Source organism: Neomonachus schauinslandi, chromosome 3 (genome assembly GCF_002201575.2).
Source record: "Neomonachus schauinslandi chromosome 3, ASM220157v2, whole genome shotgun sequence".
Classification (NCBI taxonomy): Eukaryota; Metazoa; Chordata; class Mammalia; order Carnivora; family Phocidae; genus Neomonachus; species Neomonachus schauinslandi.
Window position 1 is genome coordinate 76,644,266 of NC_058405.1, and position 23,346 is coordinate 76,667,611.

The 23,346-nt window shown below is 39.6% G+C and overlaps 1 protein-coding gene across 1 annotated transcript in view; it reads left to right on the forward strand.

Moving 5' to 3' along the window:
- SACS (sacsin molecular chaperone) overlaps positions 1–20,674 on the forward strand; it is a 42,026-nt gene extending 21,352 nt beyond the window's left edge. The window contains exon 7 of the mRNA XM_021678230.1: positions 8,912–20,674. Within this exon, the coding sequence (XP_021533905.1) occupies positions 8,912–20,469 (11,558 nt within the window). The 3' untranslated portion in view covers positions 20,470–20,674. The remainder of the gene's footprint in view (positions 1–8,911) is intronic.
- Positions 20,675–23,346: the final 2,672 nt, after the last annotated feature.

Consider the following 23,346-nt stretch of genomic DNA (forward strand, 5'->3'; position numbering starts at 1 on the left):
AGGTTTTTTTCTTTACAGTGGGTACTTCTCTAATTTCATTGCTCAGGTAAAATCTGTCTTATTATTTGATAGTTTTACTTGTATCCCATTTAGAATCCTGAGCTAAATATTAAGTAACTGCTTGTATTTTCACTGTTTGCCTCCACTGCCCCTTCACTGTTAGCTTTAAACATTGTTTCAAACTTTCCATTTTTTGGGGAAAACAGAACAAACTTGACTTCGATTCCCTTTCTTGCATTCTGTCCTGGTCCAGCTTCTAGAAAGAGTAGGATATGCTTATGGTCTGTACCTCTTCCTCCTCATCTGTTATCACTGCAAATGAACCTTTGCTTCTGCTAGATTTCCAATAAAATTGCCTGGCTGAGGTCATCAATTAATGACTTAAATCCAGTGGACTTTTGTTGTTGCCTTTATCTGATCTCTCTGAAGTTTAGATTCTGTTGCTCATGCCCTTTCTGAATGCCTTGGCTTTTATGGCACCATTCTTTTTTGGTGTCCTTATGCTTCTTTGCCTGCTTCCCAGAATTATTTGTGAATTCCTATTCCTGATTTTATCCCCGAATGTGGGCTAGTGTAGGAGCTCTCACTCACCTCTTCCATTTCGCTTTCACTTTCTTTGAGTATCCCCACCCAGCCCAGGCACCCGCCGCCACGCCTGTGGAAGGACCGCCCCATCTTCCATTGCCACCCCAGTGTTAAGAGGGGCAGTGTGGTGTAGTGGTTGCATGCCTGGGACTTTGTAGTCATGCACATCTGGGCTCACACCCGACTCCTCCATTGTGTGACTCTGGACAAATTAGCCAGCCTCTCTGAGCCTGTGTTTCCCAATCAGTAACAAGGTAATACAGTAACATCCTTCTGTGAGAGTCTGTCTGAGGCCCTCAAGATTCAATGATATCCAGTGCAAGATTGCTTTATTACAAGGTTAAAGAAATGAGAGTAAGGGTTGAGTCAAGGATGGCAGGCAGTCACAACTTTCTAATTGAGTTTTATCCAGTTTTGCAGTATTGCAGCAGGGCAGGTTATCGAAAAGCGATGTTGTGGTGTTACTCACAGTGGTCGTTACTTTGTTGATCCCATGATGCATACGTAATATGTATGGTTCAACACGATACTGGGCGCATAAGGACACTGACGAAATGGCCGCTAATATCATTTTGCACTTGGAGTACTGTAAGTGTCTCGAAATCAACATTCTTGCGACTTGAGTCCTCGTCCTCTCCTTAAATCTGTTTTCCCTGCTTCCCGGCTCTCTGGGTTAGGCTCTCTCTTCCCGTGCTGCTTCCGTCGTAGCGTGGGTCCCTCCTCACAGATTCGCTCACTCCAGTGCTCACTCTTCACCCTGCTTGGCATTCTCAGCGGACACTGATTCTTTCAGGTTGGCCCTGGTGTTATTCCTGTGGGCGACAGGGCTTTCTGTGATTGTGAACTCACCATGTCATTGGCTTTGGTTCATTCAGTGTCCCCCTCCTGTTCTCGCCATCCCAAGCACTTGTAGATTGATAAACGTACCACTCCATCCACCTCATGAGAGCAGAGACATTTGTCACCACCATGTAGCACGGGAACTGCTTCAAGGTGGGTGCGTGGTAATTGTTTTTACCTGAATGAAAGTTTTGTCATGTCTGTATTTTTATACGTGGTGTTCCTTTTGCTTAGAACACTCTCTCCATCCTCCACTTTGCCCCTCTGACTTGTAGTCATCCTTTACGCTTCAGCCCACACGTGTCCTCCCAAGAGGTTGCCTTTCACATGGGCTGCCCCACGCCCACCCCTGCCCTGCACCTCTGAGGTGGATGCCTCTGCTCTGCTCAGGGAGCTCAGTACATAGTGCATTCAGTCCTCTCTGCCTTATCATGGTCATAATTTTACTCTGCTAGACTGTAAAATCCTTGAGAGCAGGGGCCATCTCTTATTTTGTTCTTGTATTTCCAGTGCCTGCTTGGCAAGTCTGGTTGGACATGTTCATGCTTCCACATGCTGGGCTGGGGATGGTTTTGCAGGGGACAGGGGCACAAAGGTGGAAAGGCAAATAAATCCCTGGGATTGGGCCTGTGGTTTACTGTTAACTTTTCAGATGAGTATCTTCTGTCCTCTTACTTGCTGTCCATAATTGTGAGATAATCGAGTGTATATTGTCCTCTTCCTTTGAGTTATTTGACGGTTAAGTTACTTGAGTAAATGCTAAGACTATCAGAATTTGGGGAATAGTTAGAAGAGAGGGTACATGGGTTTTGGAGGAAATAATTAGAAAAAACAGTTAGACAACGGTAGGAGTGTCTGATAGGTTAGCACCAAGATCCTATTTATATTTGAAATAGTTTTAATATTTACTTATTACATATGGCCTCACGCCTTGCTTTGTTTCATCACCAAAGACTCCCAGTAAACATTTTTCTGAATGTCCCCTATATACCAGGCATTGTGCTAGGTGGAGATAATGTGAAGGATAAAAGTGAAGGAGCTCACGGTCCAGTGGGGACAGCAATGTAAATAATACTGCCATTTAGTGGGATGCATCCTGTGTCAAATACTGAGAATAGAGTCAGTATGAGGAGGGGGGGCAGGTTGGGGAGACCTCACAGGGGAGCTGGCGTGTTCTGTCTGTGACCTTCTGGGGAAAGACCACAAACATCACGGCTGGAGGGACGGCACATTCACCTGTCCACATTGACACTGCTTTGTGATGATTTACGGTATTCATTGCAGAGACAATCTCATGGGTGTATGTAGAAATCTTCAGAAGAAGTAGCAATTTCAGGTGCCAACCTCGGGTATATAGATGGGCAATATTCCAAAGATTTTGTTGCAAGATTTGTGCCATGAGGATGTTCTGGGTTACTCCTTTCACAGCTACCTGTTGGACAGAAGGGCCCTGTCTTAGGAAGTCTCCCAACCGCACCCTCACCTTCCTTCAGGTGGCCATTATGTCCACCTGGAATACGGGAATAATTTTGAAAGTCTTCCCACATCCATCCTTGCCTCTCTAGTTAACACAGCAACAGTACTGCTATGATTATCTTTCTAAATTTTTTCCCACTTCTTATCTGAAGATCTTTCAAAGGCTTCCCCTTTTTCCTTGGAACAAAGGCCAAAATTCTTAACATTTCTTATGAGGCCCTTCATTATGTGGCTCCATTTCTGGGTGTTAGGAAGATGCCTGGAATCCAGTACATGGAAAGGATATATCAGTATTTGCTATTGTTGTGATTATTATTAATAATCTCTTTTATTGTCTCCCTTGATCCTTCTCATATTTGGGAGACGGCCTGTTCTTTTCCTCCCTTAGGTGTGGTGTACATGGTTTCCTTTGCCCCCCATCTCGCTCTCATGTCCCTTCATGGCCCATGTGTCCTCATGGCACACGGAGCTCCCCGTAGCACTTGTGCCCCACCCGTGTACCTGTTTCATCATTTGTAATAATTTATATAACACCCACCTTTCCCATTAGACTATAAGACATGGTCTGAGGTCATGTCTCTTGTTTATTTCTCTGTCTCTAGTCCTCAGTCAATATTGACTGACAGAATGCCTCTAAAGTAATTGGAAGGATGTTCAGATTAGAAGAGCTTAAATTCCTTTGGTAAAGGGGCGCCTGGGTGGCTCAGTCGTTAAGCATCTGCCTTAGGCTCAGGTCCTGGTTCCAGGGTCCTGGGATCGAGCCCCACATCGGGCTCCTTGCTCTGCGGGAAGCCTGCTTCTCCCTCTCCCACTCCCCCTGCTTGTGTTCCCTCTCTCGCTGTATCTATCTCTGTCAAATGAATAAATAAAATCTTTAAAAAAAAAAAATTCCTTTGGTAAGAGCGTGGGCTCTGTGTTAGCTGCTAAGTGTAGCCTAAGGTACCCAAATATACAAACATCGCACAGAGCTGTGGAGGTGTACTTGAGCAAAGAAATGGCTTGCTTCAGGCAGAGGAGGGGTTAGATGGCCATGGAGGATTCTTTGATGTTTGAAATTATTGGTGGTTACCATAAGCAAGCAGTGGAAATATATGAGAAAACCTCCCTTTCTTTATCAGAGTCCGAATTATACTTACTTTATGGAGATACTCCAAAAATTGTGTACTTACTTTGTAGATATACTCCAATTTATTGAGTGATTTACTCTGTAAATTAGATGTCTTCCCTTTCTTAGTTTTTTTTTTTTTTAAGAGGCAGTGGGGAAGGGTGGAAGGAGGGGAGAGAGAGAATCTCAAGCAGGCTTCACACCCAGCACCGGGCCCGACGCGGGGCTCAATCTCATGACCCTGAGATCATGACCTGAGATGAAATCAAGAGTCAGATGCTTAACCGACTGAGCCACCCAGGCGCCCTTCCCTTTCATAATTCTTATCTGGAATATCTGAATATCACGTGATAATCATCTGTACAAAAAGCGCATTGGGAACTTACTAAATGACTATTTATGCTGTTGAAATGTAATTTATACATACAAAATTCATATTCCTTTCTTCTTTGCTTTCTTTCTGAACTAAGATTTCCCACCCAGTATGTAGTTTAGATTTAGTTTGCATTGAAATACATTTTTAAATCTTAAATGTATATTCTGCTATATTTGGAGTTTTGTTTATGGCTTTTCTTTTTACATAATGATGTGTAAGATTCCATAGACAGTGCTATCTTAAGATGTAGAATAATTATTGTAGCCATCATGTGAAATTGTGACAATTCTGGCTTTTTCTAAGATCGGATTTAATTATATTCTAGCACAACAACTTCTCTGGGGATATTCAGGTACGGTAACTGACTAAATGTTGTGTTTATTTGTAGCCTGATGTTTTTGTTCATTTGATTCTTTGAATCTTGTTTTTTCATTTACTGAAGTAGCTAGAGATTAATGTTAACTTTTTTTTTTTTTCTGGTGCTCATAACTATTAAAGGAGAGAGGAAACTATACCAATATAGGCATATAGGTGGTTGTTGTACATACCACAATAAAACCATATTTAAATGATTTGAAAACATTTCATAGAACATTTGGTCTAAAAGAATTCTGCTGAAATTTGTATTTTAAACTGTGGTTTTTAGTGGAAAAGTGTGAATGAATGCACCTCTCTTATATGATACACACAAATGCTGAGATTAGAAAGTGTAGAGGGGACCCTGTTCTGGGATCCGTGACCATGAAGGGAGGAGGCTTTCTGGTAGCCCCAGTGGCGTCTGGCTTACCGTGGTGCAGCTGGGAATGGCAGAGCGACCCTCTGCTTGGCACACCGAGGAAAGTAAAGTGGCTAACACAGCTTTCACTCGGAACAATCGGCTCATTGTTCTTACTGTGCCTACAGGGTGGTTTTATTGACTTTTTTTAAAAAATAAAAATATTTTGACTCAGCTGGTATTATTTCCCCTCAGTTCATGTTTCACCTGGAAAACAAGAGGATGCAAGATTTGCTTTACAGGAATTGTTTTTATGGTAAATATTATTTTTGGAGTTGGTCAGTTCTTTGAAGTAAGCTGTACCCATACTCAAATTAATTGAGAACCCAAGTCATTGTTATATTGATGATTCCTATTAATATTAAATTTGGTTTCTAGCTTGTAAGTGGCTTGTCATCCACAGCTGTTTTTACTATATATTTTTAAACCTTAATATATCCTATATTTTTAACGTGTATAATCAAAGAGGAAAACAAAATGGTGGTAGGAGTAGGCTGCATACTTACCATATGCCCTGGGGACATTCTGGGTAAAGGCAGTGACCTCTCCTGTTGTCTCGTGGCATCTCCTTTTCTAGATGAACACTAGGGACACTAGGAAGGCAGAATGCCAATGTGGACTTCTTGAGAAGAACTTTGGCCACCAGTGGATTTTTGAATCACATTGGCAGGCTCCACGTTAGAGTGGACGTTTCCGCTGGACCCCCACAGCACTCGTGGTGCTGCCGCTAGACCTGCCCAGTGCCAGATGGAGTGCTTGGCGGGTAGACACGCACTTTCCTTTCCTTCCTTGGTTCCTTTCTCTTCCCATCTTTCTGTTTCTTGGAAGATTTGACTCATCTGTAGCTTACCACTGAATGGACTTCCACTCTGTCACATGTGTATTTACAAAGAGATTTGGCTAGCTCTACACAGTGGAGTGTAGTTAGAACTCATCATCCATCAAAGCTGCCACTGCCCCTTTCTGTAGAAGAAAAGTGTAAAGAGCTGTTGCTGTGCTGATGGCCTTTGATGCCCAGGGTCAGCCGGCTGCGACTCCGAAGGAGTCTGGTCAAGTGTGGTGAGCTCCCAGTTGACAAAAGCGTTCGGGGCTGAGATTTCTTGGCTAAGTAAACGTTGAAGTAGTCTATAATATCCTGTTTTCATCTGGGTCAAAAATCTCTCTCGGGTAGGACTGAACATAAACATGCGAATAAATATAAACAAAAAACATAGTGCAGTCTTTAAAGAGTGATTCAGTGTGTTGATGTTTTTTATTTTGAACAGATCGATAGTAAAGCAAAAACTACTCTTAGAAAAGTTATTTCTGAAATAATCATGTCTAATCATACTTTAGATAAAACATTTCTGTCTCCAGGAACACTTTCAGTACTGTCAAGTTGACCTCTTTTGACAGTGCTGATGATTTTCGAGGCTCGGGCAACAAAAACACAGTCATTTATTAAAATGCTATAAAAATTGTTTTGCCGATACTGTTGGAGGTGCTTTATCATTTCAATGGCTTTCTAACCTAAGATATGAAGACTTTTCTGTGTTAACATTTCTGCTTTAGGGTGAAAAGCTAAAGGCTTAAATACAAACTAAATAGAAATCAGGACTTCAGATTGAATCCCTCTGGGTACCTAGAATTGTGTCTTAACTTCATTTTCTCTCTCCTTTACTTTCCCTTATGTTTTTTCAGTTAAGCATGACTGGCCTGTTAGTTGCATGTTATATGTATTGTGGGTGTTTTCTCGGTTTTTTAGTTATACATTAGTATTAGATATTTTTCCTGAAGGTGGGTATAGTTTTATAAATTGCTAGTTTCACATGAGGATACTAGACAGCATTATCTACAAAATGCACGTCATGTGGCAATTATTAACATAGAGCACAGTGTGGTGCACATTTAATGTTTTGTTTTCATAGTGTTCTGAATTTTAATTTCTAACTCTTTTTTGTATCTTTGGTATTATATCCTTGCCTTACTTATGATTTGGATATTCTACTAATTCAATTCAGTCAGCTTTTTTTTTAGAACATTGTTGTTAAAACTTAATTATAAAAAATTATATTTTAATGGGACTCATAGGTAAAGGAGACTATAGTGGTCAGACTACTGACAAGATTTTATGATTTCTTAAATACTACTTGATTTACCCTAAATCACACATGTAGAAACTGAAGATATTCAGAATTTGGGTATTGACATCTTCCAGAAGTTGCAAAATTGTGCCCTTGCTTAAATTTCTGTGGCAGTAATTTTAAAATGTCTTATTGTAGCATGGAAGAAAATTTTCTTGGTAGAAGGTAAAGTCATCTTCCCAACGTGTAAGACTGTGAAATAAGGGTGTCCTTTCTTGGTTAAATATTAGTTATGTATCAAAGTTTCAAAGGCTTGAGGCCCTCTTTTATAATTTTTTTAAATTAGCCTTTTAAGAGTCTAGAAATTGTATGTACATAGGAAGAAAATTGTTAGTTTTCCATAAGATCAAATTTGAGATGCTTTTTATTTCTCCCCATGAGCTAACACATACCTATAGGTATATAGTGTTCTTGAAAAATCTTTCCCTATTGGTATTTTAAATACTCTGAAACATAAAATGCACTTAGAAATAATGTTATTTTCTGGACCAGTGTTAAAAATCTTTTTCCCTAGACAAAATCTTACTAGTCTCCTCACTTATAAAACATCTAGAAGTAGAGTTGCTTGGTGGGGGACAAGCCCCACTTTCGCAGCAGTGCGCACCTGCTCCCATCCCTTGTCCCTGAGGCATTTCTGCAAAATCCCAGGGCTCCGAAGAGTATAATAAGTAATAAGTAGCTAGGTAAAAGCTTCTTTGGAAAAGCTGTGAATATCGTCCCTACTTGGGCATGTAAATGGAGCAGTCTTGGGACCAGAACTTCATCCCCATCCTTTTTCCAGAGAGAATTCATTTGACACCTACCTTACACATCTAGTTTTAGTGAGTGGAAGGAAAGTCTGTAAGTCCCCTCGCTGCCTCAGCTTCAGAGAGTGTTGGTCATCTGAGACAGGGACTTCAGTCTCATGCCCCTCTCTTCATCCTGTGCAGCCATGTTCCCATCCTGGAAACACGAAGGAAGGAAATTCATATTGGGTTTGCTTACAAATTGCTTACCCTTAAATAGAATGGTACTTAGTTAAGCTTTAGCTACATTTTCTTTGATGTTTTTATTTGTGGACAGAAAACCACTAAAAATCACTTTCCATGTTGATTCCATTTGTAAAACATCATAGGATCATTTTAAAAATACACGCAAATGCATTTTATTTTATTTTATTATTATTATTTTTTTAAATTTTATTTATTTGGCAGAGAGAGACACAGCGAGAGAGGGAACACAAGCAGGGGGAGTGGGAGAGGGAGAAGCAGGCTCCCCGCAGAGCAGGGAGCCCGATGTGGGGCTCGATCCCAGGACCCTGGGATCATGGCCTGAGCCGAAGGCAGTCGCTCAACCGACTGAGCCACCCAGGCGCCCCGCAAATGCATTTTAAATATTTATTTAAAATAAGCACTTTCCAAAGAGAATTATTTCTCTCTTAAGTCATTGTAAATATAAGTGTATCTGTAGATTCTCTGTCGTTACATAAAAATTATTTTAGCCCAGGTATGCTGAATGTTTGCATTTTTACAGTGTACTTAAATCTTCTAAAAATGGCTTTGTTGTACTATGTAATCTGCAAGAATAGAAAGCTCAGTAAATTACAGTAGAGTGTTACATGTATTTATAACATTTCTGTGTATGATTTACAGGGAGACCATGTACTCAGCTGCAGCTTCTAAATCCAGAACGATTTGCACGTCTTATCAAAGAAGTAATGAATACATTCTGGCCTGGCAGAGAGTTGATTGTTCAGTGGTACCCATTTGATGAAGACAAAAATCACCCATCTGTTTCATGGCTTAAAATGGTTTGGAAGAATCTCTATATACATTTTTCAGAGGATTTGACTTTATTTGATGAGATGCCACTTCTCCCCAGAACTACACTAGGCGAAGGTCAGACGTGTGTGGAACTCGTTAGACTCAGGATTCCATCATTAGTCATTTTAGATGATGAATCTGAAGCACAGCTTCCTGAATTTTTAGCAGACATTGTACAAAAACTTGGAGGGATTGTCCTTAAAAAATTAGATGCCTCCATACAGCATCCACTTATTAAAAAATACATTCACTCACCATTACCGAGTGCTGTTCTGCAGATAATGGAGAAGTTGCCGTTGCCAAAATTGTGTAATCAGATAGCTTCGCTACTTCCCCCACACAAAGAGGCCCTAAGGAAGTTTTTAGCTGGTCTAACTGATAGCAGTGAAAAAGAGAAAAGAATAATTCAGGAATTGCCGATATTCAAGCGAATTAACCATTTATCTAATCAGGGAATTTCCTCTTACATAAAACTAAAAGGCTGTAAGGTCTTGCACCATACTGCCAAACTTCCCCCAGATCTCCGACTCTCTGTTTCAGTAATAGACAGCAGCGACGAAGCTACTATTCGCTTGGCAAACATGTTGAAAATAGAGAAGTTAAAGACCACTAATTGCCTAAAGCTCATTTTAAAAGATATTGAAAATGCATTTTATTCACACGATGAGGTAACACACCTTATGTTATGGACCCTTGAGAATCTGTCCTCTCTGAAAAATGAGAATCCGAATGTGCTTGACTGGTTAATGCCATTAAAATTCATTCAGATTTCACAGGAACAGATGGTGTCAGCCAGTGAACTCTTTGATCCTGATATAGAAGTACTAAAGGATCTCTTTTACAGTGAAGAGGAAACTTGCTTCCCACCTTCAGTTTTTACCTCACCAGATATTCTTCACTCTTTAAGACAGATTGGTCTAAAAAACGAAGCCAGTCTCCAAGAGAATGATGTTGTGCAAGTAGCAAAAAAAATTGAAGCCTTACAGGTCAGTTCTTGTCCAAATCAGGATGTTCTTCTAAAGAAAGCCAAAACACTCTTACTGGTTTTAAACAAGAATCATACACTGTTACAGTCGTCTGAAGGAAAGATGACCCTGAAGAAAATAAAATGGGTTCCAGCTTGCAAGGAAAGGCCACCAAACTATCCAGGCTCTTTAGTCTGGAAGGGAGATGTTTATAACCTTTGTGCCCCGCCAGATATGTGTGATGGAGCCCATGCGATTCTGGTTGGCTCGTCACTTCCCCTTGTTGAGAGTGTCCATATTAACTTGGAGAGAGCTTTAGGGATCTTCACCAAACCTAGCATCAGTGCTGTCTTAAAACACTTTAAAATTGTTGTTGATTGGTATACTTCGAAAACCTTTAGTGATGAAGACTACTATCAGTTTCAGCACATTTTGCTTGAAATTTATGGATTCATGCATGATCATTTAAATGAAGGGAAGGATGCTTTCAGAGCCTTAAAATTTCCATGGGTTTGGACTGGCAAAAAATTTTGTCCCCTTGCCCAAGCTGTGATAAAACCATTCCATGATCTTGACCTTCAGCCTTATTTGCATAGTGTGCCTAAAACCATGGCAAAATTCCACCAACTCTTTAAGGTCTGTGGTTCGATAGAGGAGTTGACATCAGATCATATTTCCATGGTCATTCAAAAGGTGTATCTCAAAAGTGACCAAGATCTCAGTGATCAAGAAAGCAAACAAAATCTTCATCTTATGTTGAATATCATCAGATGGCTTTACAGCAATCAGATTCCAGCAAGCCCCAATACACCGGTTCCCATACATCATAGCAAAAATCCTTCTAAACTTATCATGAAGCCAATTCATGAATGCTGTTATTGTGACATCAAAGTTGATGACCTCAATGACTTACTGGAAGATTCGGTGGAACCAATCATTCTGGTGCATGAGGACATACCTATGAAAACTGCAGAATGGCTGAAAGTACCTTGCCTTAGCACAAGACTGATTAATCCTGAAAACATGGGATTTGAGCAGTCAGGGCAGAGGGAGCCACTTACTGTAAGAATTAAAAATATTCTGGAAGAATACCCTTCAGTGTCAGACATTTTTAAAGAACTACTTCAAAATGCTGATGATGCAAATGCAACAGAATGCAGTTTCATGATTGATATGCGAAGAAATATGGACATTCGAGAGAATCTGCTGGACCCAGGCATGGCGGCTTGCCACGGACCTGCTCTGTGGTCATTCAATAATTCTCAGTTCTCAGATTCAGATTTTGTGAACATCACTAGGCTAGGAGAATCTTTAAAGAGGGAAGAGGTTGACAAAGTTGGAAAATTTGGTCTTGGATTTAATTCCGTGTACCATATCACCGACATTCCCATCATCATGAGTCGAGAATTCATGATAATGTTTGATCCAAACATAAACCACATCAGTAAACACATTAAAGACAAATCTAATCCTGGGATCAAAATTAATTGGAGTAAACAACAGAAAAGACTGAGGAAATTTCCTAATCAGTTCAAACCATTTATAGATGTTTTTGGCTGTCAGTTACCTTTGACTGTAGAAGCACCTTACAGCTACAGTGGAACTCTTTTCCGACTGTCCTTTAGAACTCAACAGGAAGCGAAAGTGAGTGAAGTTAGTAGTACCTGCTACAATACAGCAGATATTTATTCTCTTGTGGATGAATTTAGTCTCTGTGGACACCGGCTTATCATTTTCACTCAGAGTGTGAACTCAATGTACTTGAAGTACTTGAAAATTGAGGAAACCAATCCCAACTTGGCACAAGACACGGTAATAATTAAAAAAAACCCCTGCTCTTCCAAAGCATTGAGCGCACCTGTCTTAAGTGTTTTAAAAGAAGCTGCTAGGCTCATGAAGACTTGCACCAGCAGTAATAAAAAGCTTCCTGCTGATGCACCGAAGTCATCTTGCATTCTTCAGATCACCGTTGAAGAATTTCACCATGTGTTCAGAAGGATTGCTGATTTACAGTCGCCACTTTTCAGAGGTCCGGATGATGACCTGACTGCTCTCTTTGAAATGGCTAAGTCTGGCCAATTGAAAAAGCCATCAGATGAGCTGCCACAAAAAACAGTAGAGTATACCACGTGGCTTATATGCACCTGCATGGATACAGGAGAGGCTCTCAAGTTTTCCCTGAATGAAAGTGGACGAAGACTAGGGCTGGTTCCTTGTGGGGCAGTGGGAGTTCTGCTGTCTGAAATCCAGGACCGGAAGTGGGCTGTGAAACCACATGTTGGAGAAGTATTTTGCTATTTACCCTTACGAATCAAAACAGGATTGCCAGTTCACATCAATGGGTGTTTTGCTGTTACTTCAAATAGAAAAGAAATCTGGAAGACGGACACAAAAGGACGATGGAATACCACCTTCATGAGGCACGTTATTGTGAAAGCTTACTTGGAGGCGCTCAGTGTCCTGCGTGACTTGGCCACTAATGGGGAACTAATGGATTATACTTACTACTCAGTGTGGCCTGATCCTGAATTAGTTCATGATGATTTTTCTGTAATTTGCCAAGGATTTTATGAAGATATAGCTCATGGAAAAGGGAAAGAATTGACCAGAGTCTTCTCTGATGGATCCACGTGGGTTTCCATGAAGAATGTGAGATTTCTAGATGACTCTATACTTAAAAGAAAAGATGTTGGTCCAGCAGCCTTCAAGATATTTTTGAAATACCTCAAGAAGACTGGGTCAAAAAACCTTTGTGCTGTTGAACTTCCTTCTTCAGTAAAATCAGGATTTGAAGAAGCTGGCTGCAAACAGATACTGCTTGAAAATACATTTTCAGAGAAGCAGTTTTTTTCAGAAGTGTTTTTCCCAAATATTCAAGAAATTGAAGCAGAACTCAGAGATCCTTTAATGAATTTTGTTCTAAATGAAAAAATTGATGAATTCTCAGGAATTCTTCGTGTTACTCCCTGTATTCCTTGCTCTTTAGAGGGGCATCCTTTGGTTTTACCATCAAGGTTAATCCACCCTGAAGGACGAGTTGCAAAGTTATTTGATACTAAAGATGGACGGTTTCCTTATGGTTCTACTCAGGATTATCTTAATCCTATTATTTTGATTAAGCTGGTTCAGTTAGGCATGGCAAAAGATGACATTTTATGGGATGACATGCTGGAACGGGCACAATCTGTGGCCGAAATTAATAAAAGTGATCATGCTGCTGCTTGTCTAAGAAGTAGTATCCTGTTAAGTCTCATCGATGAAAAACTAAAAATAAGGGATCCTAGAGCAAAGGATTTTGCCACAAAATATCAAACAATCCCCTTCCTTCCATTTCTAACAAAGCCAGCAGGATTTTCTTTGGACTGGAAAGGGAACAGTTTTAAGCCTGAAACTATGTTTGCAGCAACTGACCTTTATACAGCTGAGCATCAAGATATAGTTTGTCTCTTGCAACCAATTCTAAATGAAAACTCACATTCCTTCAGAGGTTGTGGTTCAGTGTCATTGGCTGTTAAGGAGTTTTTGGGGCTACTAAGGAAGCCAACAGTTGATCTGGTTGTGAACCAATTGAAAGAAGTTGCAAAATCAGTTGATGATGGAATTACATTATACCAGGAGAATATCACCAATGCCTGCTACAAATACCTTCATGATGCAATGATGCAAAATGAAATCATTAAATTATCAATTGTTGAAAAGTTAAAACCCTTCAGCTTCATCCTAGTTGAGAATGCATATGTTGACTCGGAGAAAGTTTCTTTTCATTTGAATTTTGAAGCTGCACCATACCTTTATCAGCTGCCTAATAAGTACAAAAATAATTTCCGTGAACTTTTTGAAAGCATGGGTGTGAGGCAGTCATTTACTGTTGAAGATTTTGCCCTTGTTTTGGAATCTATTGATCAAGAGAAAGGAACAAAGCAAATAACAGAAGAGAATTTTCAGCTTTGCCGGCGAATAATTAGTGAAGGAATATGGAGTCTCATCAGAGAAAAGAAACAAGAATTTTGTGAGAAAAATTATGGCAAGATATTACTGCCAGATACTAATCTTAAGCTTCTCCCTGCTAAATCTTTATGCTACAACGATTGTCCCTGGATAAAAGTAAAGGACACCACCGTAAAATACTGTCATGCTGATATACCCAGGGAAGTAGCCGTAAAGCTAGGAGCAGTCCCAAAGCGACATAAAGCCTTAGAGCGGTATGCATCCAACATCTGTTTTACCACGCTTGGCACGGAATTTGGGCAGAAAGAAAAATTGACCAGCAGAATTAAGAGTATCCTTAACGCCTATCCTTCAGAAAAGGAAATGTTGAAGGAACTTCTTCAAAATGCTGATGATGCAAAGGCCACAGAAATCTGTTTTGTGTTTGATCCTAGACAGCATCCAGTTGATAGAATATTTGATGATAAGTGGGCCCCACTGCAAGGGCCAGCACTCTGTGTGTACAACAACCAACCATTTACAGAAGATGATGTCAGAGGAATTCAGAATCTTGGAAAAGGCACCAAAGAAGGAAATCCTTGTAAAACTGGACAGTATGGGATAGGATTCAATTCTGTGTATCATATTACAGACTGTCCTTCTTTTATTTCTGGCAATGACATCCTTTGTATTTTTGATCCTCATGCCAGATATGCACCAGGAGCCACATCTGTTAGTCCCGGACGCATGTTCAGAGATTTGGATGCAGATTTTCGGACACAGTTCTCAGATGTGCTGGATCTTTATCTGGGAACTCACTTTAAATTGGATAATTGCACAATGTTTAGATTTCCTCTTCGTAATGCAGAAATGGCAAAGGTTTCAGAAATTTCTTCAGTTCCATCATCAGATAGAATGGTCCAGAATCTTTTGGACAAACTGCGGTCAGATGGGGCAGAACTTTTAATGTTTCTTAACCACATGGAAAAGATTTCTATTTGTGAAATAGATAAAGGTACTGGAGCTCTGAATGTGCTGTATTCTGTAAAGGGCAAAATCACTGACGGGGACAGATTGAAAAGGAAGCAATTTCATGCATCTGTCATCGATAGTGTTACTAAAAAGAGACAGCTCAAAGACATACCAGTTCAACAGATAACCTATACTATGGATACTGAAGACTCCGAAGGAAATCTTACTACATGGCTCATTTGTAATAGGTCAGGTTTTTCAAGTATGGAAAAAGTGTCAAAGAGTGTTATATCGGCTCACAAGAACCAAGATATCACTCTGTTCCCACGTGGCGGAGTGGCTGCCTGCATTACTCACAACTATAAAAAGCCCCACAGGGCCTTCTGTTTCTTGCCCCTCTCTTTGGAGACGGGATTACCATTTCATGTGAACGGCCATTTTGCTCTAGATTCAGCCAGGAGAAATCTGTGGCGGGACGATAATGGAGTTGGTGTTCGCAGTGACTGGAATAACAGTTTAATGACAGCATTAATAGCGCCTGCATACGTTGAATTACTAATCCAGCTGAAAAAGCGCTATTTCCCTGGTTCTGACCCAACATTATCAGTTTTACAGAGCACGCCTATTCATGTTGTAAAGGATACTTTAAAGAAGTTTTTATCATTTTTCCCAGTTAACAGGCTTGACCTACAACCAGATTTATATTGTCTAGTGAAAGCTCTTTACAGTTGCATTCACGAAGACATGAAACGTCTTCTCCCTGTTGTACGGGCTCCAAATATTGATGGCTCAGATTTACACTCTGCAGTTATAATTACCTGGATTAATATGTCTACTTCAAATAAAATCAGACCATTTTTTGACAACTTACTGCAGGATGAATTACAACACCTTAAAAATGCAGATTATAACATCACAACCCGCAAGACCGTAGCGGAGAATGTCTACAGACTGAAACACCTACTTTTAGAAATTGGTTTCAACTTGGTTTATAACTGTGATGAAACTGCCAATCTATACCACTGTCTTATAGACGCAGATATTCCTGTCAGTTACATCACTCCTGCTGATGTTAGGGCTTTTTTAATGACCTTTTCTTCTCCTGACACCAACTGCCACATTGGGAAGCTGCCTTGTCGCCTCCAGCAGACTAACCTAAAGCTTTTTCATAGTTTAAAACTTTTAGTGGACTATTGTTTTAAGGATGCAGAAGAAAATGAGATTGAAGTGGAGGGACTGCCCCTTCTCATTACACTAGACAGTGTTTTGCAAACTTTTGATGCGAAACGACCCAAGTTTCTGACAACATATCATGAGTTGATTCCATCCCGCAAAGACTTGTTCATGAATACGTTATATTTGAAATACAGTAGTATTTTATTGAACTGTAAGGTGGCAAAAGTGTTTGACATTTCCAGCTTTGCGGATTTGTTATCTTCTGTGCTGCCTCGTGAGTATAAGACCAAAAATTGTACAAAGTGGAAGGACAATTTTGCAAGTGAGTCTTGGCTTAAGAATGCATGGCATTTCATCAGCGAGTCTGTAAATGTGAAAGAAGATCAAGAAGAAACACAACCAACATTTGACATTGTTGTTGATACCCTAAAAGACTGGGCCTTGCTTCCTGGAATGAAGTTCACCATTTCAGCCAACCAGATTGTAGTTCCTGAAGGTGACGTTCTACTTCCTTTGAGTCTCATGCACATTGCAGTTTTTCCAAATGCCCAAAGTGATAAAGTTTTTCATGCTCTCATGAAAGCTGGCTGTATTCAACTTGCCTTGAACAAAATCTGCTCCAAAGACAGTGCATTTGTTCCTCTGTTGTCATGTCACACAGCAAACATAGAGAGCCCCACAAGCATTTTAAGGGCTGTACATTACATGGTTCAGACTTCAACATTTAGAACTGAAAAATTAGTAGAAAATGACTTTGAAGCCCTTTTGATGTATTTCAACTGCAATTTGAGTCACTTGATGTCCCAAGATGACATAAAAATTTTGAAGTCTCTTCCATGCTACAAATCCATCAGTGGTCGCTATATGAGCATTGCAAAATTTGGAACATGCTATGTACTCACAAAAAGTATCCCTTCAACTGAAGTGGAAAAATGGACACAATCATCGTCGTCTGCATTTCTTGAAGAAAAAATACACCTAAAAGAACTATATGAGGTGCTTGGCTGTGTGCCTGTAGATGATCTTGAGGTATACTTGAAACACCTTTTACCAAAAATTGAGAATCTCTCATATGATGCAAAATTAGAGCACTTGATCTATCTTAAGAATAGATTATCAAGTATTGAGGAACTGTCAGAAATCAAGGAACAACTTTTTGAAAAACTGGAAAGTTTATTGATAATCCATGATGCTAACAGTCGACTAAAGCAAGCAAAACATTTCTATGATAGAACAGTGAGAGTTTTTGAAGTTATGCTTCCCGAAAAATTGTTTATTCCTAAGGACTTCTTTAAAAAATTGGAACAACTTATAAAGCCCAAAAATCAAGCCACGTTTATGACCTCGTGGGTGGAATTCTTACGAAACATCGGACTGAAATACATACTTTCCCAGCAGCAGTTGCTGCAATTTGCTAAGGAAATCAGTGTGAGAGCTAATACGGAAAACTGGTCTAAGGAAACATTGCAAAATACAGTTGATATCCTGCTCCATCATATATTCCAAGAACGAATGGATTTATTATCTGGAAATTTCCTGAAAGAACTTTCTTTAATACCATTCTTGTGTCCTGAGCGGGCCCCCGCCGAATTCATTAGGTTTCATCCTCAGTACCAAGAGGTCAATGGAACACTTCCTCTCATAAAGTTCAATGGAGCACAGGTAAACCCCAAATTTAAGCAGTGTGATGTGCTCCAGCTCCTTTGGACGTCCTGCCCTATTCTTCCAGAGAAAGCCACACCCTTGAGTATCAGAGAACAAGAAGGTAGTGAACTTGGTCCACAAGAACAGCTCGAACAAGTTTTAAGCATGCTTAATGTGAACCTGGATCCTCCTCTTGATAAGGTCATTAATAACTGTAGAAACATATGCAACATAACTACTTTGGATGAAGAGATGGTAAAAACTAGAGCAAAGGTCTTAAGGAGCATATATGAATTTCTCAGTGCAGAAAAAAGGGAGTTTCGGTTTCAACTGCGGGGGGTTGCTTTTGTGATGGTAGAAGATGGTTGGAAACTCCTGAAGCCCGAGGAGGTAGTGATAAATCTAGAATATGAATCTGATTTTAAACCTTACTTGTACAAGCTACCTTTAGAACTGGGCACATTTCACCAATTGTTTAAACATCTAGGGACCGAAGATATTATTTCAACGAAGCAATATGTTGAAGTGTTGAGTCGCATATTCAAAAATTCTGAAGGAAAACAGCTAGATCCTAATGAAATGCGCACAGTTAAGAGAGTAGTTTCTGGCTTGTTCAAGAGTCTGCAGAATGATTCAGTCAAGGTGAGAGGTGATCTGGAGAATGTACGAGACCTCGCACTTTACCTTCCAAGCCAGGATGGCAGACTGGTGAAGTCCAGCATCTTAGTGTTTGATGACGCACCACATTACAAAAGTAGAATCCAGGGGAATATTGGTGTGCAGATGTTGGTTGACCTTAGCCAGTGCTACTTAGGGAAGGACCATGGCTTTCATACTAAATTGATAATGCTCTTTCCTCAAAAACTTAGACCCCGTTTACTGAGCAGTATACTTGAAGAGCAGTTAGATGAAGAGACTCCCAAAGTTTGTCAGTTTGGAGCGTTGTGTTCTCTTCAGGGCAGATTGCAGTTACTCTTGTCTTCTGAACAGTTCATCACGGGACTGATTAGAATTATGAAACATGAAAATGATAATGCTTTCCTGGCCAATGAAGAAAAAGCCATAAGACTTTGCAAAGCCCTAAGAGAAGGATTGAAAGTGTCCTGTTTTGAAAAGCTTCAAACAACATTAAGAGTTAAAGGTTTTAATCCTATTCCCCACAGTAGAAGTGAAACTTTTGCTTTTCTGAAGAGATTTGGTAATGCAGTCATTCTGCTATACATACAGCACTCAGACAGTAAGGACATTAACTTCTTGTTAGCATTGGCAATGACGCTGAAGTCGGCAACGGACAATTTGATTTCTGACACCTCATATTTAATTGCAATGCTAGGATGCAATGATATTTACAGGATCAGTGAGAAGCTTGACAGTTTAGGAGTAAAATATGACTCTTCAGAACCATCAAAACTTGAACTTCCAATGCCCGGCACCCCAATACCTGCTGAAATCCATTATACTCTGCTTATGGATCCAATGAATGTTTTTTACCCAGGAGAGTATGTTGGGTACCTTGTCGATGCCGAAGGTGGTGATATCTATGGATCATACCAGCCAACATACACATACGCGATTATTGTACAAGAAGTTGAAAGAGAAGATGCTGATAATTCTAGTTTTCTGGGCAAGATATATCAGATTGATATTGGCTATAGTGAATATAAAATAGTTAGCTCTCTCGATCTGTATAAGTTTTCAAGGCCCGAGGAAAGCTCTCAGAGCAGAGACAGTGCCCCTTCTACACCCACCAGCCCCACCGAGTTCGTAGCCCCTGGTCTACGAAGCATCCCTCCTCTTTTCTCCGGTAGAGAGAGCCACAAGACCTCTTCTTCAAAACATCATTCCCCCAAAAAGCTCAAGGTGAATTCTTTACCAGAAATCTTAAAAGAAGTGACATCAGTGGTGGAGCAAGCTTGGAAGCTTCCAGAATCTGAAAGAAAAAAGATTATTAGGCGGTTGTATTTGAAATGGCACCCCGACAAAAACCCAGAGAATCACGACATTGCTAATGAAGTGTTTAAACATTTGCAGAACGAAATCAACAGACTAGAGAAACAGGCTTTTCTAGATCAAAATGCAGACAGAGCCTCAAGGCGGACATTTTCAACCTCGGCATCCCGGTTTCAGTCAGACAAGTACTCATTTCAGAGATTTTATACTTCGTGGAATCAAGAAGCAACAAGCCATAAATCTGAAAGGCAACAACAAAATAAAGAAAAAAGCACACCTTCAGCTGGCCAGACTTACTCTCAGAGGTTCTTCGTTCCCCCCACTTTCAAGTCAGTTGGTAATCCAGTTGAGGCACGGAGATGGTTAAGACAAGCCAGAGCCAATTTTTCAGCTGCCAGGAATGACCTTCATAAAAATGCCAACGAGTGGGTGTGTTTTAAGTGTCACCTCTCTACCAAATTAGCTCTGATCGCCGCTGACTATGCCATGAGAGGGAAGTCTGATAAGGATGTCAAGCCCACCGCACTTGCACAGAAAATAGAGGAGTACAGTCAGCAGCTTGAAGGACTGACAAATGACGTCCACACATTGGAGGCTTATGGTGTGGACAGTTTAAAAACAAGATACCCTGATTTGCTTCCTTTCCCACAGATCCCAAATGACAGGTTCACTTCTGAGGTTGCTATGAGGGTGATGGAATGTACTGCCTGTATCATCATAAAACTTGAAAATTTTATACAACAAAAAGTGTGAAGGTATTTAAAAAAAAAAAAAAAAAGCAGAGCTAGAGCTTGACTGTGTCATAGCTCAAATGTGAAGTGCTCTACTTCCTTAGGCTTCGTTGCCAGTTCTTTAAGAATTGTATAAAGCACGTTGCAGATCGCTGGGAAGAACTTCGGGGCTGTTGTTAATGTGAAAATCAATGGAGGACCCTGCCTGAATCTGAAAGAGAACTATTTTGAAGATGGTGAGCTGCAGAATTGCTAGATGTATTTGAATGGCTAGGATGGCCCATTATTGAACTGCACTTTATGTAACCAAAGCTTAGCGGTTTGTTAGATAAGAGTCTGTGTATGTCTGTGATCAGGATGGAGTTACTTTTCTGTTTTTAACATGGTGTTTTTGAAGGAGCTAATGAAACACTGGACATATCATTGGTTTAAACAAATAAGGGGAATTAAGTCTTTGGCGTTGATCACTTCTTTAATTGGATCCTCTTTTGGATGCATTATTATCAGCTGGATCTGATTATGAATTTGTTGCAATTTTACATCTTAAATACTCAGTACATTTATAAAATGGTACAGTATTTTAATCCTGAATATTACTTGATTAAGAGTATGCAGATAGTACTTCTTAGGGTGCACTGAGTGCACTTTACATCTTTATTTTAAATGGTTTTTTACACTTTATGTTTACAGGCTTCCTATTTCATGAAGGTAACATATGGAAAACTCAAAATGGTGGCAGTTCTTATCACCAGATGTTAATATTGCGTCCAAGAACTGCTTACCAAAACAACATTTATCAACGGTTAGAACATTTGCTTTCTGTTTGTACATATTTTCCACAAATATCATAATTTGTATAGCGTGATTGAACAGGATGCAATCTTTCGTTGTCTAAAAGGTGCTGCAGTTAAAAAAAAAAATCTCTTCTTTCAACATGGCACTTAGTGGAGTTTTTTGGATTTTACTTTGAAAACATTAAAAAAAAAAAAGTGTAAAATCATTGTGACAATATCCAGTAGCTTATAAAAGAGGAATTGTCAGCTTGCATTTTCCCCATGAATGATTCAGAACTGACATTTGATTTTCATCCTGTTTGAGTGTCCTACTATACTGTACTTTGGCATATTTCTTTTGCAGAATGTAAATGAAAGGTAATGATAATTAGTTTATATAAGTGTGCTGGCTGTAAATGATGCTGAATATAAATTTTATGCAATTAAGGGCTTATGGAACATATGAAAACTTTTTTACTTTTATGGTAATAAGGAATGTTTGTGCCTCGACTATTGTATTGCTTCTGGATGTGAAGCTATGTAATTATTTCTGCTATTATATTAAGTGCCATACTTTTAATAAAGCAAATGTACATATCAAATTATTGTAACTGGTATTTCCTGAAAATCAAACTTAGTATCTTCCTATATAACGTTTTGATATATGCATATAGGTGTATTTATTGGCAATATTTAGGATAGAATTTTTTATTATATTTTATATTGGAATTTTAGCACATTCTTTTTTTATGATTGAGTATAAAGTATTTGATATATACTGGGTTTATTAGGTGCTGATTTAGTTAAGAGTTTTATTTTCCCTTTTTGGGGAATAAGATTAGCTGATATATATGGTATGTATATATATACACACACATACATACATACATATATGTATGCACACACACACATATATATGTATTTGGATGTAGATACATTAAATATTATGGTTCTTCCATAGGTAGAGGCTGAATTGGTATTTACCTTGCCTCAGGAGGCGGCTGCATGTCTGGGGCTAATTTACGCTTGAGCCCTAACAGAAAATGTTCATCTTTATACTTGAGGCACAGGTCTTCAAAACTAGGCAGACCAGGGCGAAGAATTTTCTGGGGCTTACCAGATTCTGGGTCTTCAGCTTTCTGGGATGTCTTAAAAAGTGCTTGCTACTTTGAAACTCAGATTCAGTACTTGGAATATATTTTATTGTTTTTTGATATTAAAATGTACACAGAAAACCTTGTCTGGTGGACATTGGGCTAGTTGATCTAGTTGGAGTTCCCGTTTTTTTTTTCCCTATACTTAAAAAAAAAAGGTTCACAATCCCTTATATACAACCCTTGGATCCAAATGTATTTCAGAATTTGGATTTTAGAAGTTAATACAAACATTCCCATCCAGGTTGATAGCACTCTTAAACACGATATTTCTGCCATGAAACCTATGAATACTTACCCTAACTGGAATACATAGGCCTGATAAATAACCTCACCTAAATTCCCGTCAGATCTCGCCACCAGTAGTTTGCAGCAGACATATATGGAGGGTGTGCCTATTTTTAGAGCTTTTTAGATTTTGAAATTCAGGGTAAGGAATTTTTGATGTGAACTAACTTTATTATTTTATGCTTTCCCACTATTTCCCTTTTCTTATTAAAAGGAAAGTGGAAACAGCCTGTGTGGGGAGTAGCTGTTCCTGAGTAGCACACGGTCTAGCAAGGATTTGGAACAGGCTTTCCTGCATTCCAGAGCAGGTTGTGTGCTGCCAGATGAGCAAGGGAGAAAAGCATCCCCCGTGGGCTGGCGGAACTGTTCATAGCATCCGCCAGGAAACTCAGGGAGAACCTGTGCAGCCCAGGTAGTTTAGAAAGCAGTGGGGAATGCGACTCTTGATTTCCGGGTTGTGAGTTTGAGCCCCACACCGGGCATAGAGATTACTTAAAAGACACTGGGGAGGGTATGTGCTGTGGTGAGCGCTGTGAATTGTGTAAGACTGATGAATCACAGACCTGTACCTCTGAAACAAATAATATGTTATATATTAATAAAAATATTAAAAAAACAAAAATAAATATAAAAAATGAATGAATGAATGAATAAAAACATAAGAAGCAGTGGGGAGTTGGTTGG